Source organism: Pseudopodoces humilis, chromosome 1 (genome assembly GCF_049639895.1).
Source record: "Pseudopodoces humilis isolate 2021_Gansu_Grassland_sample_001 chromosome 1, ASM4963989v1, whole genome shotgun sequence".
Lineage (NCBI taxonomy): Eukaryota > Metazoa > Chordata > Aves > Passeriformes > Paridae > Pseudopodoces > Pseudopodoces humilis.
In genome coordinates, this window is record NC_142200.1 from 51,807,916 (window position 1) to 51,835,267 (window position 27,352).

At 39.6% G+C, this 27,352-nt stretch overlaps 1 protein-coding gene across 3 annotated transcripts in view; it reads left to right on the top strand.

Moving 5' to 3' along the window:
- The window catches only part of GNAL (G protein subunit alpha L), a 179,254-nt gene that overhangs the window by 41,564 nt on the left and 110,338 nt on the right, over positions 1–27,352 (top strand). The window contains exons 1-4 of one of the 3 annotated variants that reach the window (XM_005517263.3): positions 24,069–24,627; positions 24,981–25,053; positions 25,900–25,954; positions 26,143–26,262. In XM_005517263.3, the coding sequence (XP_005517320.1) occupies positions 24,489–24,627; positions 24,981–25,053; positions 25,900–25,954; positions 26,143–26,262 (387 nt within the window). In that variant the 5' untranslated portion in view covers positions 24,069–24,488. Of the gene's footprint in view, positions 1–24,068; positions 24,628–24,801; positions 24,849–24,980; positions 25,054–25,899; positions 25,955–26,142; positions 26,263–27,352 lie in introns of those variants that run through there. The other 2 variants (XM_014255576.2, XM_088054540.1) reach the window with 2 other exon arrangements.

Here is a 27,352-nt window from a genome sequence, read left to right on the forward strand (position 1 = left end):
AGCATCTGTTTTGAAACAAGCTTTGAAGCACATGTGAGAAATACCTCACTGAGTGTTAGCTATATGCTTTCATAATATGTATGTCCTAAACATTAACTTTGAAAGAAAAGTAGACACTATCAATACTATCTGAAAAATAAGTACTGGACAACTGGCAGTGTGACCAAAATCCTGAGATTTCAATGTAGCAAATTTCTTTTGGCTTCTAGGAGTTGGGCTTGCTTGCAGCTGACATTCTCAGTGTCTCCTCTGAGACCAAGTACTGTACTTTGAGACGTCCAAAGAAGCTTTTTTCTAGACCTTGACTCTTCTTGGCTGTGTGCTTGGGCAGCAGGAAATCCTCTTCTCAAAGATGCCTCTGAAATACTCTGGTGAGGCGGCAGTGGAAGCTAATCCTTGGAATGGTGAATCTACTTTGATCTTCCCAACAGCTATCTTGTGGCAGCTATCAGTTGACATACAGTTGCTCTTTTACTTCAAGAACATGGGTGTATAAGAGCAGTGCTTTCTTAGGCAGAGAAACTCTAAAAGAAGCAAACAAAAAGAAGAGCTTTTTCTGTTTTGCTCTCTTTTGTTCTCTCTTTGGCAGCTACGATACAAAAACAGAAAAACAGAACAGATAAAAAGACAAGGTATCTGGGGATCTTAAATAGATGCATTTTTCTGAAGCTATATTAACTAACTACGCACATTATTTAGGGGGTTTATGAGTTTATGTTTTGCCTTTCTCTTGGAAGCTAACCAAGAGCTTGAAGTTTTTTCACACTTTCAGTTTTGTGAAATCAGTGTGTATTTCCTTAATGACTACCTAAACAATACTTTTTTGTGTGTAGATTTTAATGTCATTTTTTCATTTTTCAACGTTCATAATGCACATCTGGAGCCTTATCACTCAGATGCGGGCTTTTGTGTCAGATCCCCTCACTTTTTGAGTCTCCACTAGCTCCAGCACAAATTCCTGTGGGACTTAGTTTTAGCTCACAGACCCCTGAGCTACTCAGTGTTTGCAGCTTTAGAGGTGCAGTGTGACATGTAGATGGCTGAGTACCAATTGCTGTGCACAGATGAGAAATGCTTAATTTAACAGTTCCTCTAATTTTGGTGTATATAAAGGTTAAAATAACATGCACACTGGGATTATTATTAATCCAGAGGCTGTAAACGTGGTCTCTTAGTAACCTGATGGTAGTAGGGAAGAAGCTCGGAGTAGAGCCACTTCAAAAATACACTGGTTGCCCCAGTTGAACTCATGTTGACATTTAAATAGGGTGTCATGTTCCACAACAGATGAGAAACAATGCTTGGCAAGAAGACCATTTCAAGAAGTGTACAGGAAAATGGGTCTACTTTCTCTTTTCCCAGTGGTGGATGAGCTATTTTAGTGCTGGAAACTGTTCCTGTGTGAAGCGTATGGGAAGGAAATAACAAAAGTATGCTGAACCTGGAGAAGGAAAAAAACTATTTCACAGAGGGTAGCACAGAACAACTTTAACCCTGTACTTCTACCTGGGGAAACTAAAACCTGGCCACATGGCGAAAAGCAGCTTTGCAGAAGACAAGTAACTAAAATCTTAAAAAGACTGGACTTTGGGAAAGAACTCACTTGGAGGAAGCAGGAGCAGTAAAAGTAGTAGCTAGACTAACTTTTGTTTCTGCAGGAGTGCTGGTGGTATTCCACTGCCAACTCATTGGCAGTAGTAGAAATAGCAGGGATTAATCGTTAACCAGTTTGCTGTTTGTCTGATTTTAACACACTGCTGCCAGAGCTATTATGAATAATAAAACAAAGCAAATATTTGTAATATTTTTACTGCTAGCCCAGGTGTGTAGATATATATATAGCTATTCTATTACCTGCATGTGGGACACAATACTTTAAAACTATATAATTAGCCTATCACTTTAAGTAATAGGTTCTTCATAGCTGCTTCTTTGTTTAGATTGCCTTAGATACTCAGTCAAGAGACTGGTAATTTAAAACTTGATTTTCAAAACATACTATTTTCTCCTTGTTTTCTAAATAGATTTGTAATAAGAGAAAAATCTTGGCACATTGTGGTCAGTAGAAGCTTTTCTTTGTCTTGGTCTATGGATCCTATTTATCTAAGCATAAGATAAATCTAAGCAAGCTGTGGGAAAGGCTGAGAGTCCTTTTCTAACTTTTCTTAGACAAGTACTTAGCCTCCTTGCTCTTGCGTCATGTGATATAGGAAAGTAGCATTGTCAGGAAAATCTTCCCTGAGAGATAGAAGAGTAAGAATTTGGTCTTCAGTGATTTAGGAATTCTTTTCCTGTATCAAAAGTATGATGTAGTAGTTCATTCCTGTCTATTTTAAACTTACACAACTTCCTGTTAGGGAGAGCAGGAGGCTGATGTTCAGGTGGTGAGTCCATACAACGGTAGAGCATCTGTTGTAACTCTGAGTGGTGGGTAAGGCGTTCCTCTCTTTCAGCAGGAATTAGCTTGAGCTTGTCACACAAGTAGGAGTATCCCAGCTGCCTGAGTTCTGCTCAGTAATCATACTGGGATGTTTTTAACAAGATTTAATAAACTTTGACAGGAGCAGTAAAGGATAAATCAGTGAGACATCCAAGAACAGGGTTGTAAGATTGTGAGAACATGCTATTTAGTTGGCCTGTGGTAAGAGGCATCTTTTTCATACTGATGCCTTTAAAATCTGCCTGATTTAAGGTTATTTCCACTATCAATGAGTTTGAGGGTTTTTTGTAATGCTAGCTTTGGACCATGTTTTCAGCACACCCCCTGTTACATACTGAGCGTTGCTTCAAGTGTGGATGAGCACATTGATTTAATTTTCAATTCTTTTTTAAATGGTTTGTATAGTCTTAAAAAAGAACCCCACAAAATCTCAGTTTGAAAGTATATTTTTAACATTTTATCAGCCCTGCATAATATTAGGTAATATTAGGATTAAAACGTGGAGATTATGCAAAAGAAGTTCAGTAACTTGAAATCCCAGTGTTGTGAGAGTTTGCTTGGTTTGTTTTGAAAGACAGTCCAATCAAATTAAAAGCAGACAAAACTAAATTTGGTTCAAAGTTGGCTCACCTCAGGTTTCAGCAGGAGCTGTGAAAGCCAAGTTTAAATTGGGACAGGAAGGGAGGGAATGTGGTCAATAGCCTTAAAGTTGAGCATTTTAAATAGGAAATCTGTTTATGACTCCAATAGCACTTGCTGTTCTGATTTGTTTAGAAAAGCTAAAACAATTCAGAACAGTAGAGTTGCTTGAGGCTTTTCTGGCTGGGATTGAACTAAACTTTGTCAGAAATTTAAGCTCATCTCCAGGCTTTGATTCATCCTGTTAAGTGGTGTGATTCCAATTTTTACTCAAGGCACCATCTTGGCATTACTTTCTTCATTTTGCAATACTGAGCGGAGCATCAATATTTCCTAGTCTTAAGAATACATCCTATAATTTATTCCATGTGCTTTTCTAAGAGTAGGTCTGATTTTATCACAAGTATTAAAATACTGTTTTAAGGCAGTATTTATGAGTGTAAAATGGGATCACAAAAAATTTTGGAGGGAAATATATTGATATAGCTTACTGCTGAAATGTGGCAGGTTAGTGTGGCTTATATTCGATAGGAGAAACAGAAGAAAAAGTGCTCACTCAGAGAGGTGAAAACTAAGGAGGATATAATTGCTAGATTTTTTTCTGGGATAGACATCCTCTTTTTTCCAAAACCTGCACAGAATTTTCTATAGGCAAAGCATTTCCCATATTTATTTTATTTTTATTTTTGAGCTTAACCTCCTTCTGCTCCCCTCATTCTTACACATCTTCTCCTCCTGCCCGCACACCAAAATGCCAAGGTTTTCAACAAAGCAGTTCTCACAACAATCTGCTGAACCATTTAAACACTAGTGACTTAAAGCATCATCTTTCACTAGTTCACTAGTGCTCCTAGCTGCATAGTTCGGTGATTTATATAATACATCATATTTCTGTACATACAGTTTATATAATTTGTGAAATACATTGTATTTATGTAATTCAGGCAAATAGCAGGGACAGGAATTCTGTTCAAATTACTGTATTAGAAATTCACAGGCCGCTGATGTGAAATAAAATAACTACATCCTTTGCTCAAATAACAAAACTCTAAAACTGTGACAAATTTGACAGAAAAAATATATGCATATGCAGTTGGAATCAATACATTCTTAATTTAGTTTATACCAAGTTGTTATTCATACATTTACTATATATGATGTTCTCAATCCAAATAAGATCTTGCATCTTTGGGGTCACTTTGCAAATTACTGGTTAGAATATTTCAGATATCTGTAACACAGACACATCTCAAGACTCGGCACTTCTTTCTGGACAGCTGTAATGGGAAGATGTGCTACACATTAGGAGTCATAGCCCAGAATTTTCAGTCCAGATGTGGAGCATTCAGAGGACTTGTGATGATAGTTCATGATTTTCCAGAGTGGTGAGTTTTATAAAATTCACTGAGAAACATGTGGGACACATACACGTGCCACTTTTTCTCTTTCCCTAGTAAGTGCCAGCAGCAGTTTGGACAGTTTTGTGGGAACACTGCAGCCGCCCTCCAGCCCTACTGAATGGTGTAGGGAACAAATTGAATATGTTGGCAGAGCTGGAATTGTAATGTGATGCAGAAGATCATGCATATGTTATGAGAAAGATGTGATTTCATAAATCTGTCAGCTGTGAAGGGAGGTGATGGTGGTTTGTAGGCTTAATGAGACGTTAGTGAACAGTTATTGTTAGTGGCATAGGAGTGAAGAAACTGTGGAATTTGTCAGGTGTTTCATTCTACAGGGGGGAACTCAGTACATATTGACAGCATTTAGATGTGTACTCCCAGACTACCAGGACTCTAGCATCAGGATTTTCTCTGGAATTGCCTTAGATCATGAAATACATTGGTTAGGGAACAATAAAATAAAACTACATAATGGTCAAGGCTTTTCTAAAGAATAGCCAAATTGCTTATATATGCTCTCCCCACCACACTGCAATCTCTGCTCTCTCTCGTGTTTTACATAAAGAGTATGACACTCATATCTGAAGAGCAGGGGAGGTGATCTTAAAGAAACTTAAGAGGAAACTTAAAGGAAAGGGTTACTCTAATCTTGAATTCAAGGGAAGGGAATATGGAGCTGACAAGCATTCCTCCCACTAATATTCCTTTTCTGTCAAATACCTATATTATTTTCTTTGTCATCTAGATTCTCTGCATCTGGATAAGGATCTTCTCTTCTTTCTTCTCTCCACCTGCACTAAATTTTGCTGCTACTGAGCAGCACCTTTTTATTCCCATCATTTTTCACTGTAGCTTCAATCCCCTTTTCTTATTAGCTTTTTATTTCACTCTTTAATTTTCCTGGCCCTGCAATCATGCATTCACGTGTGCAGTTTCTCTTTTTAAAAGAAGTTTGATTCTTAAGAATTCTGCTAACATTTCTTCAAAACAAAAGCATACAAATGCCAATTGTAGCATTTTTCTTACAATTTTTCAGTTTTCTGCCAGTCATGTTATGTAAACTGATACCGTTGGAGTACAGTTTAAAGTCAGTGCCTAGCCTGTCTCTCATCCTCTCTCCTCAAGTGAAACCTAATCAGCTAGAAATTAATTTGGATATATAAGTTCTTCAGATACACTGTCTTTTAAGCATAAAACGTTTCCCTGGGCTAACATTCAGACTTGAAATCTTGTTTTCCCTTTGCTTTTTTTGACTCTACAGTGAATGCTATACTCTAGATCCAGGGAAAATGGTTGAGACAGAGTCTAAGCCATGGTTTGAACAGTCACTTTTATATTGCAGGAAAATAATAGCAACATTTATAAAAGCTAATATGGTGAGGGTAAAGAAAAATTGAGTTATATCTCAGATTTACATATGCATTTATTTACAGATACTCAAGAACATTAATGTTACCTGTATCCTCTCCTGCCCCTTGCCCCAGTCCTCATAAATGTGCCAAACTTCAGAGCAATCCAAAACAGTCCATATATTTTGCTTTGTTTTCTGATCTGTTGAAGTACCCTTTTACAGAGAAGAACATTATCTGTTTACATATTACTGTGGAAATTTGAATTTGTGGAGACAATGAGGAGGCATTTTCATCCTGGGGGGCTTGGCAGCTGCTAAGTGTGCGGAAACTTTCTTAGTTCTAACCAAGAACAATCTCCAGAGTTTCGCTTTGTGTAATAGACTTAATGATGCTTTGTTCTTTCTGGTTAAGCAGTAAACTCAAACAGATTCCAGCTTGGATGTGTTGGTCTGTTCCTCTGGAAGAGGTAAGGGCTCGCCTTGGCAGCACAGTTTCTGCAAAGGGAAATAGTGTCTCACTCATTTTCTAGAATTCTTTGAATGTGTTTGGGGATTAGTGAAACAAAGACAATCAGAAGACAGTTTTCTTCCTGTTCCAAAGGTCTTTTACAAGTTTTATCTGGGGAGCTGGGGTGTCAACTAAGCACTGAAGTGGTCACAGGGAGACTGACAGAATATATTCATATTATTGATGTGTTGTCTGTTTACCTTGTGAAGTGGATTTATGAGAAAGCTTTATGTCTTTATATATCTGTCAGTAGGCAAAGGAGATATTTTGGCTACACAAATCTAGAAAAGGCTGAGGAATTTGGAAAGGGACCAAGCTAGGGGAATCAGCTGGAAGATTTCTGCATTTTTGTCATTGGAAAGCCTGTATTTTGGCACAGTTACAGAAAAAAAGGACTTCGCTTTTTTGCTTTTGAGATGTGTAGTGGTATACTTGCACTTGTTGGGGGTTTTTTCTTTGTTTTTTTGATGGTAACATATTTTCTCTTTCTAGTGTCCAAAAGCAGTTCAAATACCTCTAATCCCATATTAAATTCTTCTTTCAAGAACTCCATTTTCTTTTTACAGCTCTTCACAGGTTTCCTTTGGGTGGATCTCAGGCTTGTTTATCTATGCTGATCATCACTTCAATGTAAAAATTGCATCATTTTAACTTTAATGTGTGTTTCAAATGGCATTTCAGCTACTCTCTCACAACAGTATTCCCACTTCTGCTTGCTCAGCATCTCACTTGTTGCACATCTTCGCTGATTAATACAGATTAATACAGTTCTGCCCAGGTGCGTATTTCTTCAGTCTCTCTTCCTGATGTGTTGCATTAAACCTCCCTCCATCCCACCGTTACCTACTTCTGTACCAGAGCTTTTTTGGTAAAATTTTGCCTTTAATGCATATTAACAGTTGCCTTCATACCTGTGCTCTTGAGTAGCACGCAAGCTAGAGCTGAAACAAAGAATCAGTAAATACATTAGAGATGCCTCTTAAAATGTCAGTAGTTTAAAATTCCATACATATGCATCCATAGGTTGAGTAGCTTTGGAGACTTTCTTTCATGTCAATACTAGAGATCATAGAGATGGTATCTGTAGAGACTATTCTGGGAGAGGGGATCAAAAGAATGTTGAAATAAAATATTAAATGGAATCAGGAGGCATCTAGGAAAAATTCTGCCACCTCCAACCTCAATGGTTGTCACATACTCCTCAGAGATTGAGAAAAAATCTGGTGGCTGATGAATGGTTTCATTTTTTAAATTATGAAACCTTGATTGATTGCAATGTTGGTTGTCTTCTTATGACCTAATTTACCTCTCATCTTTTCTAATTCAGATCTTAGTCAGAATTGCATAATTTACTAAGTACTGCAAATAGAGATTCAAAATAATTTTTTAGGTGGGCTATGTCTTAAAAAGAGAAGGGAAAAAGAAATGCACTTCATCAAGAACAGGGCAAGAGGACACAACTTCAAGCTGTGCCAGGGGAGATCCAGGCTGGAAATCAGGAAGAATTTTTTTTCACAGAAAGGATGATTAGGTTGGTGTGGAGTCACCAACTCCGGAAGTGCCTGGACTTAGTGCTGGGGTCTAGTTGACAGGGTGGTGATTGGTCAAAGATTGGGCTTGATGATCTTAGGGGAGTCTTTTCCAACCTTAATGATTCCATGATTCTGTGACCTGTGGATTAATGAGTCCAGGTTTATATTAATTTGTCTTCCTCGGGTCTGTATGAGATTCTTCACCCCTGAAAAACTCCTGCATCACCATCAGTTCTTTCCCCTTCTGCATTCTCATGCTTTTTAATGCACTTTTGTTTGAAAGGAAGTCACCAGGAGCAGTGGATCATAACCTGTTTTAGCTGAACATTGAGAAAATTGCCATCTTTGTTCCTTTGGGTCATTTGGGCTTTTTTAGTCACAGAAGAACACTTTGCAGAGGACATGACTAAATCCAAAACAATTAAATAAACCATATTTATATTCTTAAAGGGAAGTCTGTACCTACATGGCAGCTCTGAGTTTGCCAAATCATTGTCATCACTGGACACTCAGGTGACACGGGAGATAACGGATAAACCCTAAGAGGTGCAGCATATTGTTAGGAACATTTTTGACAGATATACTGTGCAGAATTGTGAGAGCTGGATGCATTGATGGCAGTACAATGGACAGCATTAATGGCACTTTAGAGCATGATTTGCTGCTTGCTTTTCTGTTCTTTCCATGGTATTCAGCTTTACTGTTATAACTGAAGAAATTACTTTCAAGCAGGGGAAAATTGAACAAGAAAACAAAAATAGTGCGTGCAGCTTGAGATCCCAATTTTTTTTTAATGTGATCTACAACTTCAATCCCCTTTCATATGTTCCTCAGAAACCACACTGCTGTGAATGGTGATGCTCATCTTCCAGCCTGGAGCAGGCCACATGTCCTGAAGTGTCTGTGGAAGAGTCTTGGACAGTATAATCCTTCCCTAGGAAATGACCAAGCACATGTCCTTTGTGGCCAAAATGCACTCATGCATCTCATACTAGATAGGCTTTTGGTCCTATGAAGGAAATGTGTAACAGCTTGCTTTCCTCTAACCAAAGCATGCCAAGCATGTGGGGGAGGAATACTTTTGGACCTGTAAAACATGTGGTAGTGGAGTCACTGTGAAGGAAGAAGGGAGAGAACTGCACAGAAGGGGTGATTGGAACAGGTCCTTCCTGGTTCATTCCTTGCTCCCATGTAGGGGAAGAGAGGGGAGGGCTTCAAGGCTGGTGCCATCTGATGTCTTGGACTAGGTTTTTAGAAGACACCCCTTTGATGTGCTTTGCCTGCAGTTCAGCAACCATACTCACATTAGTATGGCTTCACTGAAACCTTTGCTTTTAAGACAGGTTCAGAGCCTGATGTTGCTCTGGTCTGAAGGCCCTTGTTAATTTTTATCATAAGTAATGCTTTAAAAGAATAATTGAGACATTTTGCATTATGGACCTATAGCAGTTGATCCCATTTTGGTAGCAGCCTTTTGTGCATGAATTTGGGGGAATCTGTCATCTTCTTGCTACTGCTCTGGGGCTTGAAACTGTAAAGAATGACACAGCTAGTGATCTGCAATAAAATTCAGGTCGGTCTTTCCTTCTTTAGAGAAATTATTTATAAATGTCCTTGTTGCCAGGCACTTCATAACTATATAAGTGGGAGAACCTCTTAGTGATATACCTTAATAGCAGAATTAATGATGTTTGAACTTAAGTCTGTTTGTTGAGACTTTAATAGCTTTTCAGCTGAGAAAGTGCGTGGGGGAAAATGGTACTCCAAACACATGAGTTGTGCACTGGGGCACACCTGGAGACAAGCAGCCAGCTTAAGGCCCCTATAGCACTGCTTTCTTACTATTAAACTCTTGCTGTTTCTTTCATGAGTTACATCTCTTGTGGGTTCCTTTCACCTTTTAGTTTGTCTGTGCTGAATATCTTTAGTTGTTTTAAATTCTACATGTGTGATTACCATCAGAAAAATGTCTGTGTATATGTGTATATGTACACCTTTTTTTTTCCAGGTTTCTGTGATGTGTTTCATGACTGAGCATCAAACACATGAGCTATTTTTACAAAGTGATGAGTCCCTTGATAATCCTGTTTAGGATTTGGTTTTGCTTCGATTTTGGTTTCAAATTGTCTGAAATGGGACTGCTTGGAAGCCTTCTAACCATCCTGCGTTGATGAAGGGTAGTCCCTATATTAAACTTCTTAATGTCCTGCAGCAAACTTTTTCAGTTTCTTAGAACAAGAGGATCTTCTTATAATCTTTTTTTTTTTTTTTTTGCAGAAGAGTCCCCTTTTAATGAAAGTGAATTCCTAGTGCTAAGAGTCAAAAATCATGTTTTACTGTTTTTACTACTTGGCATGTCCTCAGACAATTTGTTTGTTGTGCTGGATCATCACGGGGTCTGTTAGATCATCTAATTGAAAAAAAAGAGAGTTTGTAGTCCTGGAACATCTCCAGAAGTTGTTTGTTCCACAGCCAAGTCCCTCCTATGCTCTTAACTCTGAGGTCCTCTCCATAAGTCATGTTTATTATGTTTAATTTATTTCTCTATTACACACTTGGAATATAAAAAATTGTAATGAAATATGCAACATAACGTGAATTTTAAAAATAACAATGTAAATCTGACTCTAGGGTTGGTCACCTGGCCTTCAGCCTTATATTGAAGGTTACTCATTCAGTACCTCAACAGAAACACGCTGATTATCATTGCTTCTCAGATAGAGATAAGGTACTGAACAATGGACAGAGGTTCTTTTTAAATTAATATATATTTGTTTGGGGGTGGTGGGGAGGGAAATCAACATGCTTTGCTTTTCATGTTTTCACATCTGATTTTTCAGGAATAGTAGATACCTTACAACATTCTCTATTGTTTCTGTTCACAATGTCCCAAGTTCTTCCCTCACCAGCTTTAATCAAGTTCTTCTTGAAAAGTATATTTGAGGGTAGGGTGTGTCTGTTTTTTTGTTGTTCAAAATCATTCAAAACCTATTCTGCTGCCTAAAAGAGGCACTGAGAAATGGGGTGAGACATTAGAATTTTATATACTGATCTGTGAGTGGGAGTTTTTCAGGAAACAGGAGTCTTACTGCTTCTTTTGAGGGAGATTTTTATGCCCCATAAATCAGGAAGGAGAATTTAAAAGGGCTAGTTCCTATCTTTATGTAGTTACATATTCAGTGCAGTCTTCTGAAATGTGTATCATCTGTGTCAAAAAGGAAAAGAGACTGCTGCTGACAGCTTTTACAGGCATGAAAAGTTGGAGGGAGGGGGTTTTAAAGTTTATATCGTTCTTTTTATGATGGTTATGGGTTCTCACACAACGTTTTGAAATCAACTGTATGATTTCCTGCAAAACTGATGCTGCTGGCATTGATTGTTGCAGTGGATGGCAGGTATTGAAAAGGCCCCAAACATGAGAGTACAGAGCAGAGGGGTGGTTTGAGGGGGGGAAGCAGGGGGGCAGGCAAGTGGGAAGAAAGAAATTTATCAGAGGAGGCATCTATAAGAATTAAAGAATGTAATCATTCATAAAATGATAGGTTAGTCCTGACAATTAGACTTGGAAAGCAAGGAAAGGAGATCAGGGCACAGAAAGAAAAGGAAGGTGGTATTCCTATTCTAAAGATAGCTATCTCGATAAAAATGTCAGTGGTATGACAGTAATTGTAGACCAGGATGTATTCAGTTTGCTCCAGCTGCCTGACCTTGCCTAGCTGTTGTCTGAAATTAAACAAGCTGTGTTCCGATCAGCACTTTCTCTGGGCTGCTATGGAAAGTTATATGAACCCCCACTGGTGTCTGTGTAGGTTTTGTGAGCTAAGGCATTGAATCCTGTTTTGCTGCAAAATTTTCAAGCTCAAAGGAAAATGGTTCTGTGTGCCCAGCTCTGCCATGCCTTTCAAAACACCTGGAATAATTCTTACTTGGGCTGTCTGACCTGTCAGGAGCTAAAGATTAAAACTGGCAAGCAGCCCAGTGAGGGAACAGCTTCTTCGTGTAACTCATCTAACCACTGGGCTGTCATTTTGCAGTGTAACTAGTCTTGCTCAATGTATGTTGACTTTGAGTAGCTTGAACCTAAGTCTTCTGGCATTTTTATGTGGAAAATACAGATCTTTCTTCTCCTGCCACCCTCTTTCCCTCAGAAAGGGAGTATCAAAGAGCAAGGTACACCTCGCACACTGAAACTGTATGACAAAACCTATGGCATTTGCAGGTGGATTCCAACAACTGGAACACTGTTAACAGATTCCACTAACTTCCATGTTTGAAAGTGGTGTGTTAGTATAAGTTTGCCTGCTCTTAATTCAAAGGTCTGTCTGTATTCTGCCTCTCAGGATTTTTGAGGACATGTATGCCTGCTTCATAAGTGGGTTGATAAGGACAGCTCTTTAATACAAGTTGTGGAAGTTGGCATCAATAGTGAATAAGAGCTCAAAAATAAAAGGAACAAAAATACAACACAAATAGAGGTATACCTGCAGAATTATGATTTTATAATGTCTATTATAACTTCATTGCAGCACTCTACAGTGAACCTTTTAAAGTTTCAAGCAGGTGTTTATCTAAACCAGTTTAATTTAGGCGTATGCATGATCTTGTTCACTTTACAGATATATATACAGATTTTGAATATTCCGTATCTTGCATTTTGATGAAGGAGAATTTTCATTAGGAGAAAAAAAATTCTGAAGTAATCTAGTCTTTATAGGCCTTGGATCCTAAGGCAGTTTCATCAGACTTCACAGAAACTCAGCCAGTAAGTGTGAATACTCTGTTACTCTGTCCACATTTGTATGATAGGGAGCCCATGTAAAAGTTATGTATTGATTATAAAACTAACTTTACGTGGACAGGTAGCTTCATACCAAGAGACAGAAAATTTTTGTGTGTGTACATACAAATCAATAACATCCTATTACCTTAGGCTTTTAATTACATAATTCTACATGGAAAAGAGAGAAGCTCTGATAGGCTGCTTGCTTTTCATTTTTATTTTAAGGGAAATTCAGGCTTCTCTCAGTGTGTTGGATAGGTAAATGCTAATTTTCATGTGTATTAGCATCAGTACACATAAGGCATTTTATTCGAATTGTTATAGCTTGCAGTTCTGGTAGAATTTAGAGAGGGAGGAATTTAAAGTACAAAAATAATAATGCAAATAATAATGTATTGTCAGAATCCCTGTAGTAAATAGATACAGAGTAGTTTACAGTTGAGGCATTTTTCATATTCCATCTTCATGAAGCATCACTGAAGTTGGGAGTTGTTTTCATGAGATGTTTGAAGATATCAGTTGCTTGCCCATAAGGATTTTCTCATTGCTTGAGGTCGTTGGATGCCTTATGGACTAAAATGAACAACACTGTGTTGAAAGAACTATCCCTTTTAGGTGAAGAAAAGCATTAAAATGTATTAGCATTAACTTCTTGAGAAAAAAGTGCATTCATTAATACCACTAAAAATGATGAATCAGCAGCAGAGTTGTTGCATGCAAAAGCTCTGTCACTTGCTGGTGACCAGCAAATTTGACTGGCTACCATCTCTGCACCTTTACTTTCCAAGTTATTTGCACATCAGTGAGAATACACTAATTTTGGCTTGCTGCCATGCAATGCAGTTGCTCAGCTGTATTGCCTGCTAGTAACCTTTACTTCCATTTCACAGTGTTTTGTGGGCACTGATTGTTAGATCTCTAGATGAACTCACCTTGAATCCATTTATAGTTTGGGAAAAGAAAAAGGCATTTCAAGGGAGGGATTGATCAGATAATAATCTTAATATTTTTTTGTAATTAGATCTTAAACATCCGTGTTAGAATTATTTTAGTTGTGGCATTGCACCCCACATTTGATTTACTATAAGACTCAGTCCTTTGTGCTGCAGTTGCTTAAAATTGTACTGATGGAGTTCTGCATAATGTGCAGAATTTTAACTCTTAGTGGATGTAACATTATGTCTTCACTGTGCATGGTTATAGCAGATTTCCAATGTGGCACATAGCAGAGGTTTCTCTGCTTATCATTGATCTATTAACCCTAAAATGTTCAAATGGAAAGATTCCAAGCATAAACTTCAAATATGTAACAAAAGTATTTAAATCTGGGGTCATGGTAAAAACATGGTATTTAAATCATGTGCCAGGTAAATACAAAACTTTAAATTAAAATAAAAAACATAGCATACACTTGGATTAGAGGAAGCTATAAAAACAAAACAAAAAAACCCCAACAAAAATCAAAACTAAAAACCCCACATTATTTTTGTATTATATATGGATAATATGACATTGGTTTGTTTAGTTTATATGTAATCCAAATACTTTGAGAATATTTTTCAGTATAAAGCATGACTTTGTAAGTTACCATCATGTTTGCAATAACAGCTGGAGCAATCATCTGCTAAGATTTGGTTCTTAAAATCTGATAGTAAAACTAAAAATAATTTTTAAAAACCTTAGTAGTTATTTAGTGTTCGTGTTTTTATGTCTGTTGATATTTTGAATTTTTGAAGTGAAGATTATCCATTCAGTATTTTCCAGAAAGACAAAGAAAAGAATCATAAGATGGTTTAGGCTGGAAGGGATCTTAAAGACCCTTAAAGTTTCAACCCCCATGCCAGGGGGAGGGTCGCCTTCCTCTGGAATCATGTTGCTCATGGCTCCATACCCATTCAAAAAGTTCATGGCAACAGCATGCCATAAATTGTCCATTGTATACTAACACTAATTCAGGATTCCATAGGCAATTTAAATTACTAAGAAACACAGATTTTGGCAGTACTGGAAGTATTTTGCCACAGCACCAGTTTTGTGTTAATTTTTGGCTGCGTGCTCTGTGCAGTTAACAGAAGACAGCCATTGGCTCATGCTATAGATCACATAAAATTTCAGATAGCATATGGAAAGTATCCACATTAAACAGGAAAATATAGGTACTTGTCTCAGTGACATCTTTTTCTCTTTTCAACTTACCTTCTTGCAGAGAAATAATCTGATGGTTCAGAGAGCTGTAAATAGCAGAGAAGGTAACTGGGGTTGGGGAAGCAGTATGGTAAAGGCATGAAGGGAGCCTGAGGAGATTCACAGATTAGCGGGAGGCTATTGTTTGCTGACACAATAGAAGGAACAGGCTCCAAAAGGTGTGTGGACGCCTGCCATCTTCTGCCTCCTTTCCCTCTGCTGGATGGGACACAGCAGAAATAGCAGCTCACCATGATAAAGTGGAAGCGTGATGAAAGGGATGCCCAGGTGCCCTCTCTCCCCTTTGACAGTTGCACTATTCTCTGAGCTGGACCAGTCTGGATATTGCTGATGTTTTCTCCAGTCATACTTTTAGCAGATCCAGGCTCTTCTGGCAGCTTGAAACTAATTTTTTTCTTCTGTCTCATTTACACATGGCTTGTAGCATCTCAAGCCAGAGTTACTAAATTAGGTGAAACAGTTCAGTTTGGAATATATTAAATAGTTTTCTTTAGTCATGGGAAAGCTCTCTCTTACTTCTCTGGAAAGCAGCAACATGCCTTTTGATTTCTGTAAGGCAAAACCAGTGGTCCTGACCCACTACAGCATTGCCTGCAACAGCCCTTTGCAGTGTTCGTGCTGTAGTAGGAAGCTGCAGCCCTTGTGCCCAGGATGTGCCGTGGTGTGCTATGTGCTTCACCTGGTCATCACAGGCAACCACAGCAATCCCTGGTCTGATAAATCCTATGCTTCCCCTAGTCTCTGATACCAGCCATCCAGTCTAACCTTCATCCCTCTTCTCCATACCTCTGCCAATTTGTCTTCCTTTATCTTCAAGAGAGGTGACCAGTGTTGATCGTGTTTTCCACAAATTCCTATAATGTTAATATTTTTCTCTTTGTGAGGACTACCTTGTGTGATATGTTCTGGGCCTCGAATTTGGCAGGGTGGGAAGGGCATATCCCTGTGCAGTTTTGATTTGTTTTCATGGTCACTCTGACATGCTCATAGTCATTCTGAGATGAAATATTTCCAGAAATTAAGCTTTCAGAGGGGAGGTCTCTATGAAACATGCAAAAGAGCTGCATCTGAGATCCATATACAACTCATGTTTAAGCATTTGCTATATTTTTCATAGTTTCTGCAGCCTCAATAAAATGATATAAAAATAATTACATAGAATAAACTTCTGTTCTGCACTCTGTGCCTTTTGCAGATATAAACCTTGAATCTTTCTGAATGTACAGCTGTCCATTCCCAAACACGCTATAAATTGTTGCGTGGACCACAAGCATTTGAATGGTACTGAGGAGTTTTAGCCTAGCTTAATGTAAGTCATTTACATGTTCAGACAGAGCATCTTTGTGTGCTTCTTCCAAGCTCTCCTTTTTGTATGCAGTGTTACAGTGGTTTGTATTTCTGATAAATATTTTGCAGGGTTAGCCTTTTAATAGCTGGTTTTCCCTACATCAGCAAGCAGCACCCTACACTGTCTAAAGGTTAAGAACAGATTTGTCAATGAAAATGTATAGTGCTTGGTTTTATTTAAATCATGTGTTCTCAATCAGTGTCCATGTAAAAGAACTATGTAAAAGAATACAATAGACATAATGTATCTAATGATCCTTAAGTGGCAGATTATGATCATATCTTTATTAGTGGTAGTAATTGTGGTGACAGTGTTGCTGACAGGTTAAACCATTTCTTACGACAATAGCTTTTGTGCTGTTGCATTGGGATCAGAAATGCAGTTCCTGAGGATTTGCATATTGTGAAGAATAGGCTGCAAAGACATGGAAGCATAATCTTGTCATTGTGTTTAGTGATGTGGGTGGCAGATTGTGTGTAGCTGATTCTGAACAGGAAGAGTCTGCATATGGGTAGGTTTCAAGCCCTTAAATGTTTTAGGATTGGTAGGCAAATTGGTTGACGATGTAAGTGTTGTTGTAAGTTGTTAAATATTCCAAGCAGCAATAAGCTTTCTAAAACCTTCTCAATGTTTTAAAACATATAGTGCAGTATCTGAGCAGCTGCATTAGCTGAAATTGCTGAATTAAACCCCTTTTGCACTTGTGCTGTTCCTAACCTCAGACACTGCTGTGATAGTTCTGCATAGCATTGTGCTGCATCATTGGGACATTAGGACTTAAAATTTTAAGGAGGTTGCAGGGCATCAAACTGGAATAGGTCTCCTTAAAAAACAAACAAACTAAACAAACAAACAAGAAAACCCCAAACTAGAAAACAACCAAAACCAAGCCTACAATTATGCAGATTGTACAGAAATGTGACACCATTGTTGATAAGTCTGAAACTTTAAACACAGAGAAAATGTTACCATAGTCTAGGAAATTTTCTCACATTGTGTGTTTTTACTGTAAAAACAAACTTTTTCTTTCCCAAAGTATGTGAGAAAATACTGATTCCTCAGTAACTTATTAAATGGATTGTTCCAAAATGTCTGCAGGTTCTGTGGACTTTTCAACATTCTCCTTCGTGCACCAATGCTTTTATCACCTTTTACCCCAAGTGAAATGATCCTGTGAGAATTATTTGCCCCAAAGAATCTAATCCATGCAAGCCCAGTAGATACTGGAAAAAAAATTTGGGTTTTAGTAAAAGTAAGATCAGTAAAACATACGGGTTGAATTTCATGAACTCATTCTACCAAAGAACATTTGAGACTAGCAGTGAATAAAGGGAATAAGTAAACAGTAGAAAAAGAGAAAAAAGTTGACTTACTTTCCAGGAGATGATCACACTTTGTTTAAAATTGTTTTCCCCCCCTCTCCAACATAGGTCTGCAGATGAAATAGTTATTTATGTAAGTAATGTACCTGCTTAGTCTTCATACTGACCATTTTCTCTATCCAGAGAAATAAATAAATTCATGTCATGAAAGCCTGAAGTTTAATTGTAACATAAACCTCATTGTGGAAAGGACCACATGGGTCAACAAGCCATGTCTCTTCAATTATGAGAAAATATGTGAGAGCAATTTAATCCAGAGATCATCTGCTATGTACAAATATACCATAGAAATACTTATAGGAAACTTAAGTTCTAATATCACAAAAGGCCAAGCAGAACATGACTCAACAGGTATTTGTTACAAACATATGTATAGTTAAAAAATTAGATGCATAAGGAGAAAAATACATGGTTGTTGTTTATTCAGTAAGTTTTGATATTTTATCTGGATTTGCTAGTCATGCAGTCAAGCAAAAGCTGTATTTCTGTGGTAAATATTATTGATGTAAATCAGGTTGTGAGTGCATGAGTCTACCAACTTACTGGCAACATTATTTCCTGAAGCGAATTTTTAATGATTGCTCTTGTGTGTAATTGCATGTTGGGATCCTTAAACAGGGTTAAGAAACAGTTACAGAATTCCTCACTTCATGCTGAGGTTGTTGTATGCAATGACTTTCTATATTTGTAAGAATATTCTGTTGAGAGATACTACTAACCATGCAGGCACTCACAGTAATTAGAGCATAACTTTTTAAACATGTAGAGACTTTCTATTTTTATTTTTTTGAAAATCAACAATTTCCTGAGGTAGCTAAAACTTAATTTCCCAAGCAAAGAAGTTAAAACAACTGGGAAGAAACTAAAAAGTATCTAAGTGTATATCAAGATAGAGGGGTAATACAAGGAAATCACAGGTCAGATATGTTTGAGGTGAACATAGAGAAAATCTAGCTCAGCAGAATCTTGTCTAAAGACATGGGGTAGAGGCAGTGAGTGTCCTGCTCAGAGGTGTGCCTTGGAGTTAAAGGTGAGGTTAAGGCACATCACACGTATGTATGTTGTGTCTCACAAGTTAGTTTTCCTTACAGCTTTTTGTTCCTGTCCAAATAGTGAGATCATGATAGTTGACCAGAGAATTTACTATTAAATGCAAAATTTTACGTGATATCCAAAACCTTTTACAAACTGGCTTTGCTGTTACAGCTGTGCAAGATGTTAGTCAGCATGTTGCAGAGGATCCAGGACATGCCTCCTGTATAGATTTTACTCCTTTTCTGAAAGTGGTAACTTCAGCTATAATTCTAGCTGACTTCTTTATTTATTGATTAATTCACTTCTAAATTAGGGCAATATTAGCATGTTTTGCCTGGCTTTATTTAAATCTGTTTAATCCTGACAACTCTCCTGAACAACTGATTAGACCTAATTTTCCACTGCCTTAAAATGGGAATGGATTACTTTGTTCAAAGGGGGGAGGGGGGTGTGGGGGAAGTTGAGGAAGTGCCCTTGGAGTGTCCAGCCAAGTGAAATTCTTCATAAACTGGGATACTGACAGAAAAGTGCCTCCTGTTTTGCCTAACACGTAACATATCCTATAATACTGTTGTCTTGTAAATTCATCAAAAGACGTGTCCCTTTTGCTTATTGCAAATGCATCTGTGTCATTTTGTTCAACAATGTTATTTCATTGCAATATCTAAGAATATTTAAACCACAGCAGGTTGCTTAGTCTTTTAAATGCTATTAGGATGTTGTTGGATTTATGTTAGTTTCAATCAGCTGCTTCCGCCTCTGGTACCAACAGATGGATGTGTGTGGAATGATGCCATGCGAGTCTCTCTTCACAGATAAGGAATTTCTAGTCAGAAAAGACAAGAATAAACACTGGAATTATTTTACCAATAAGGGTCTAAAGGGAAACCCTGAGCTGATGGGATGGTCATAGCAGAAGTTCCCTGTTTTCTGTGCTTTCTTGTGGGACATGGATGAGGAATAACTAGCTTGAATGAGGTATAACTAGCTTGAATGAAAGAGGATTGTCCTCTTTCTTTACTGTAATCATACTGCAAATCTGCTTTTCACCTGATGCTTTTCCACACTTCCCAAGGAGCATCTGGCTCCTGCTTAGATCTAATCCTCCCCTTCACAAATGCTTTCTCAGGGCTAAAGGCTATCATTGTCATTTCTGTGGACTGCTGCCTGCAGTTTTTCTATGGAAAACTTTTCTTTTTCTTCAGACTATTACCTTTAGCCCATAGCCTTCTGTTCCATCACATCACCTGCTTTCACTCTTTTGCTCCCTGTGCTGCACGAAGACGGGAGAGGTGTGGACTCAGGCAAAGTTGGTTTGTCAGGTGAGTTACATTGTGGCAGTTGCCAAGTAAAGGAGTATGGCTTGGGAATGGGAACAGCAAACCATGTCATAGAGCCAAGAAACTACTCAGCTTTGCCAGGCCCCTCAGCATTGCCTGACCCTCTTCATCAGTGAATTAGTCCTTAATCAATGGACGTGAAGGTGATTTGAGATCAGGTCCATGGTCACTGTGGAAATGCATACCTCATCTTTTCTGGCATCTCTCCTACCCTGCTTCTTAAAGCAGATAAGCCCCTCTCAGAAAATCGTAATTACTTTTTTGAGGTCATGGGTTTAAACAAAAGGATGAAGGTTAGATTTTTTTGAGTGTGATATTCACTTCTCTGCAAAGTACCTGCCAGTTTATTCCTAAACCCTTAGTCAGTAATTTTAACAGTTAGTCATAATTTTTTTGTTTCCTGGTTCATGTATCTTATAAAACTCCAAATGTAGCCTTCCATGGAATGTGTACTTTTGTGTTAATATTTGACATCTACAGAGAGAGAAACTTACCAATAATTTATTACTAGAGAGAAAGAATTCTTTTTCTTGAATACCTATGCAGTTACAATTCATTTTTCTCTTTTTTTCCTCCCAAGTTTGATGCTGAGGTGGAGTAAAAACTCAACCACTAGTGAGTTGCAGATTCTGATTTGCAGCAGTAGGCTACATAAAAAAGAGAAGTCAGTGAGGAGAAGCAGAGAGCAGGTCACCAGTGTTACTGACCTAGTGCAGTGCCCACATTGAAGACAGTGTCAGCAGAGAGTTCAGAGATGCCTGTGAAAGTTGAGGCAGGAAGACTGGCAAGCCGGAAGAATCTCTTTATCAGTGTCTTACATCACTCCTATGCTTTTGATTACCTCCATCTTTCCATTTGCTCTTTTGTTAAAAAACAGAACCAAAGCAGCAAAGGAGGCTGTGGAAGATGGGCTGCATGCACATGGTCTGCAGGGTTGCTGTATAGAAACCTTCTCTACTTTTACCTAGTGTTTGCAAGAAAATGCTCTGCATCTGTCCTGCTCTGGATTGGAGGGGCAACCAGGTCTCTTGAGCTGCATCTGTAGGAGCTCCACATTAATTCTTACTGGGGTTTTGTCCCTTCTTATTCCAAGCAGAACAGGCCAAGAAACGAGACTGACTGTGCTAGGGGTGGCCACCCTGTGTGGCTTCAGCTGTGTTGTCAGTCCTCCATACAAGAATGCAGATACGGCCTCAAGCTAGCAGCTTGTGCTCCCCAACATTCAGCCTGAGGCTCACAAACAATCAATGCATCCCAAGGTGAGAACTTGAAGAAGAAAGCAGGTGGTAAAGGTCTCCAGTTTCCCTCCAAGAGGGCTTGTGCTGTGTTGCCTGGTTTCACAAGGGGATAGCACCAAGTTTGAGCACAAAAGTAGTAGGCAAATCTCGTTTTTTGCACACAGATATCCACTCAGTGTGTATTTTTATTTATAAATATATGCATATATAAATATATGCATGTATACATATGTTGCCTGATACGAAGGGGCAGAGACAATGTGATATACCTCAACTTTCAGGAACTCAAGGAGGCTCCCACACTGGTTGCCTCAGAAGAGAGGGGAAGACCAGGAAGATTCTTCTTTTCTTTGGGATTTTGTTTTTATTCCTGTGTGCAATTTGTACTGGAAGTTGGGTTGGTGAAGAAGCACTGCTGCAACCTCTTATAGAGTTTAAGATTTTTCTTTGTGCAGAGGAGACATATTCATGTGATAGCTATGGTTTCTCTCTGGGGAAAAAAAAAGCTGTGTCCAAAGGGGGTGAAAATTTCTCTATTGTTTATTATTGCTTCTAGGATTTTGTCGTTCAGTTATGTCAGGATAAGTGCTGTGTTTGGGAAAAGCAAAGGGAGGGTTGGGAATATAATTTCAGCTAAAAGTTCTTTCTGGGCACAGGTTGCTTGCGCGTGTCATTCTTGAACTGTGTGATCTTTTCTCAGGAGGAAGAGACCCAAAAGGGTCATGGGGTTTTTGGAGAGGGAGAGAGGAAATGAGAAATACTTTCCCTCTTTTGGAGAAAGGTAAAAGCAGGATATACCAGGATCCTGTAAAATTCTGTTTATTGGCACTGAGCCGTTTCAAAGCTGGGAACAAGTCTGCACCAAAAATCCCAGTGTTAGTATGTGAAAGAAGAAAACTGCTGAGGAGAGGAGGGGAAGAAGTAAGGCAGATTCCTACAGACCGACTGACACTAGCCAGATTTGGGACTTAGGTCTCAAACTGAGGTATTTACATAGCTAATAAATATGGCTACACACAGCTTCATAAATTACAGCTTCTGACACTGAAGGACTATGAAAATTCAGACCCAGTTAGTGATTTCTAACCAAGCCATTCAGTTTTGAGCTCTCATAGTCTGTGGCAGGGAGCAAACATGACTGCTCTTCACAAAAGCTATTCATCATATATCCTGTGTCTGACAGCCTCCAAAAACAGCAGTCACCCTGAATTGTGCTTCCAAACCTATCTGTATCTTGCTTCTCCAGACAGAAAAATGTCAATAGGGAAAAAAGCAGTCTGTCCTAAAAAAAAGGAAGCTCAGTAACACTTAAAAAATCCGTATTTTGGTCTGGCAGATCCTGTTAATCCTGTAGTGTGTTACCTCCCCCCAGCTGCCCCCACCTATCTAAGACAGAAGATGAAAACAGCTTCCAGAAATCAAGCAGTACCATAAAACCACATATCTGGCACTTGAATTTCATAGTCCCCTGAAAACTCCACATATCCAACCACAGGTGGAGCAGTACCTGTTCATTTTCTGGGTCCTGCCCTTTTCACCTTCCTCTGATGTGTGCTCAAGGTAGACAGTACCAGTTTCTCTTCCTTGATTCAACACTTCCCACCTGAGTGAGGGAGCCATTAAAAAAAAAAAAAAAACAAAAACTAAATGCTTGGAAAATCTAGGGTTTTTTTGCTACATACATCTCAAGACTTTTTAGATTAAAATGCTGTTTTGTTTGATTGCAATTGATGGCAATCTCTGATTTTAGTCGGGACCAGGATTTTGCACATATATGTATCTATCAAAATATTAATTTTTCAGTAAGCCATCTTTGAAAATATGGGGGACTAATAATATTTGGAGATAAAAGCTGAAAGTCTTTTTGGACTCCAGAGTAATGTCCATCCTTTTTCTAGTGTTCTTGCGCCTCAGTGTATCAAGCATCACGTTTAAGTAGTGCAGGTGGTTTCTACGCAGGGGGAGTTTAGGAAGAGCCAGGTGCTGTGCTGCTGCTGAGGTGCCAGTTTGCAAGTCAAGAGGTTTGAAGCAAAAAGGAATACCTATAGGGTTGTCTAGCTTGAAGTTTCATTTTAGGATCTAAAATGGAGGCGAATGAAGGAACGGAGATGCGGTTTCTTGTCAACATTTGTTGTTGTAGGGATATTAGACATGTATGTTACCATGTTCGGATTATCGTGAGCTGTTTGGACAGCTTCATTTTCTGGTTCAGCTGATGCAGTTTGGAATACTCAAAGGGAAAAAACGGCCCATGTGCAGCCGTGACTACTTGTGTAGGAAGGGACATTTTGTTGGTTAAGAAGTCGAGGCAGGGTGTTTGCGGATATGCGTGCTCTGTGTGCCGGGTACACGCGGGCAGACCCCGGCCGCTCCCACACCCCGCTGCCAGGGGCTGGCTCCCGGCGCTGCTCCCGCAGGTCAGTCACGGTGGCAGCCATCACCTGTGCCAGCCTGGGATTCCAGACCCAGGAGTGCCAACCCTCGCTCTGGTAGCGGCCAGGCTCTTCCAGTACCGCCGAGGAGCGCGGGGAAAGGTCGGGAAAAGCCGCCCCCGGGTCCCCGAGCGCCGAGTCCCGCAGCTGCCAGCCCCTGCGGCAGGCCGCGGGCGGGGGTCCGGAGGCCGCAGGTCCCGCGGCGGCAGTGCCAGCTCCGGGTTTTGGCGGCGGCAGCAGCGGGGCCGGGGCCGCCGAGCGGGGCGGGCGGGGGCGGCCCGGGGCGGGGGGCGCGGACCCCGCGGCGCCGCCTGGCCCCGGCCCCGCAGGATCCAGGTAGATCCGTCCGGCTTTTACCTTTCTCCTTCGGCTTCCCTGCGCCTAGGGCTGGTAGCGGGGCTGTTTCCTGGTCTCGCAGAAAGAGGCAGTGCTGAGTTAGGAAGACAAAAATAGACCTTTACAGAGAAATATAGGGATTGTGTGTGCGGTGGGGAGGGAGAGCGGAGAGCGGCACCCGGCTGGTTTCCAGGAGGAGCCCTTTTCTCCCTCTCGTTGCATGTTAGGCATTTTTGCACAGCTTTCTCCCCCCCACCCCCTCCCCGCCGGGGCAGGGTTACCTCTGCCGCCTGCTCTCCGCATCTCTGGTGGGGAGCGAAGCAGCCAACTCCGCTGCGATCGGAAAGCAGCCAGAGACCATTTTATGTGAGCGAGCCGGGTGGGAAGAAGCGGAGAGAAACCGTCGCAGGGACACACACGGATATAAAGACTTGTCTTCTGCCTCCCCCCCACTCCCTCCCCCTTGTAAATACTAAATCTGAGAAGGCAGCGATTTGACATCCACCCTGAGCAGCGGCTATGGGGTGTTTGGGCAACAGCAAAACGGAGGATCAGCGTATCGATGAGAAAGCTCAGCGAGAAGCCAACAAAAAAATAGAGAAGCAGTTGCAGAAAGAGAGGCTGGCTTATAAAGCGACACACCGCTTGCTGCTGCTGGGTAAGAAGGAAGCGGCAGAGGTGGGGGCCGGGGCGAGCAGGGCGAGGAGGGGGCAGCAGCCCCAGCCCGCCGGGGCGGCGGGCGCAGCCGAGAGGGGAGATGCGACGTGCGCCTTGGCTTTGGAAAATGTAGGCTGCTGTATTGAGCAATAAGCGAGGCGTCCCCAGATCGAGCTGAGCGCCTGAGCCACATGGATGCACACATACAGAAATGTTGCCGAGGTGGGGGATGCTGTGGCGTCCAAAAACAAAAACAAAAAATAAACAAAAAAAACCAAACCGCTCCGACCAACCCCCCCCCTTCAACCTGAACCGTGTATCACAATGTTCTCCCTTTCCTTCTTTCTCTTCTAGGGGCTGGTGAGTCAGGAAAAAGCACTATTGTGAAACAAATGCGAATCCTACATGTCAATGGATTTAATTCAGAGTAAGAATTATTGACACTTTGTGACTTATTTTTCCTTAAATGTTGGAAGCAGGCTAACACACAGTACGCCGGGAAATATATTCTCTCATTCCCTGTGTTTTGGTGGCTTGACACTGTGTTTTGAGGGAGGGAGGGGAGTGAGAATAAGGAAATTGCTGCTATTGTATGTTTGCATTTTCTCCTTCTGGCCCCTTTACTGTATTTTACACTGTTGCTACTGCAGCGCTTGACAGGCCCCTGTGTAGCAACAACATGGCGACTACTTTTTACATAGAAGCAAATAACCAAATATTGCATCTGTCTGTAATATAAAAATACAGGTCAAATCATAATCAGGATGACACTGTGTGCTGTTTTTCCGGTGCTGGGGTTAGCGTAAAACTGAAACTAATTTTGCCTGTTTGTTATAAATCATCCTGTTTTGTGAGGCTACATCATTTTCTCTGTAAAGAACTCTTTGCCAGAAATCATTATTAATCCATAGCATTCATTTTAGATATTTGTTGGCCTTCACCTACATTTTGTTGATTTAGAGCATGTTTACAGCATGCTGTAGAAATGAAAGAATGACTTCAAGTTCCATCAGGGGAGGCTTTGCAGATGTGGCTGTGATTGTCTGATTTAAAAAAATACATTAGGGATGAATGTGCATTGCTCTTAATACTATGCAAGAAAATGGATAAGGGGAAAAGGTATTTGTCTTGCCTTTTCATTTTTTCTATTAATATGTTTTAATGTTTGAAGAGCAGATAAACAAGCGATCAGTGAGAAAAAATTAAATGCAAGTGACTGAACTGCTTTGGAAGAAAAAAAAATCAAAGTGCTAATATTTCTGTTTTAATGCAGAGAAAAGAAACAGAAAATACTGGATATTCGGAAAAACGTTAAAGATGCGATTGTGGTAAGAACACATTATACTGTTCTTAAATGCTTGTTTGTACTGGAAATTATAAGGATTATGCTCTCCAAGATTGTGATGAGAGAAATCCCGTTTTGCTGATCAGATTGGATTATCTTCTATTGATCCTGTATCCTAGATTTATCCAGATTAATGTGTTTGTTTGTTTGTTTTGTTTTATCCAATTCTAGACTATAGTTTCAGCTATGAGCACTTTAATACCCCCAGTTCCATTGGCCAACCCAGAAAACCAATTTCGAATGGACTACATCAAGAGTATAGCTCCTCTTTCTGACTTTGACTATACACAGGTAAGAATAGAAACCACTGATTTATTCTGCTTCAAGGGGAAACATGTTGCTTCACTTTGATTTACTGAAACACTGGGGTTTTTTACTTTTTGGAAGATGGTCATGGAAAGATCTTACGCCAGCATCACCTCTGTTAACTTTCTTACAAGACTGTGGTGTTTGCACCTGTTTTAGTGGTGCAAGGTTTTGTTGTTACAGATTTATTTGCTGCTATTTCTAAATGCTGTTTCTGCATTTAATTCTCTTCAAAGTTTCTGATGCAATCTTACATATTGACACATCAAATAAGACTTTGTTGAAAGCCGATTTCCTATGTGGAATTAGATGCAGGATGTTAGTCTGAGGAGTTACTGTCTACCTATAGAAAAGGAAATAAAAGGCTAGAGTGGCCTCGGTTGAGGCCAAATGAATTGTTTCCCATACTTACTGCACTTCGGAGTGGAAACCTGCATAAGCAGTGGTCAAGTAAGGTGCTTTGCTTCCTCATGTATTGTAGTTGGCATGAGCAGAGGTTTGCTTGTATGTAAATGTTGCCTTAATTTGATATTGAATCAATGTGGGACTTCTGCGTGGAGGCTGATCTTTTGCATACAAATGAGAGATACTTTTCAGATTAACTTGCATAGGCATCTTACAGTATTTTTATCTTTTTATGTTATTATTTATAGGCACATGCATAGAATGTTTCATATTTTATGCATGACATGAAAGCAAGTGCATAGACATCCTGAATTTTATTTTTGCAGTAGCACAGTTTTAATTTGCCTTAAAATGGTACTGAAAGCAATTTGTTGTGGATACAGTAAGGACTTAAAAATATCTTCATTTGTTGGCTAAATGATTGCGAGTTGTGCATGCTATCAATACTGCCAAAGAAGCCATTTACAATAGAGTGTCTTTAGGTTATTATAGCTTCAGGGTGCAAGGGGGAGAAGGGGAAGAGTCGTTTCTTTATTATATGACTCATATTCTCTGATGTGTGGTTTTGCCTCTGGTAAACCTACCACTTTGAAGGTTCAAGATAAAGAAAAATTATCAGACATCTTGTACAGCTAGAATTTAACACAGAATGCAGATGTTAAAAAAAAAA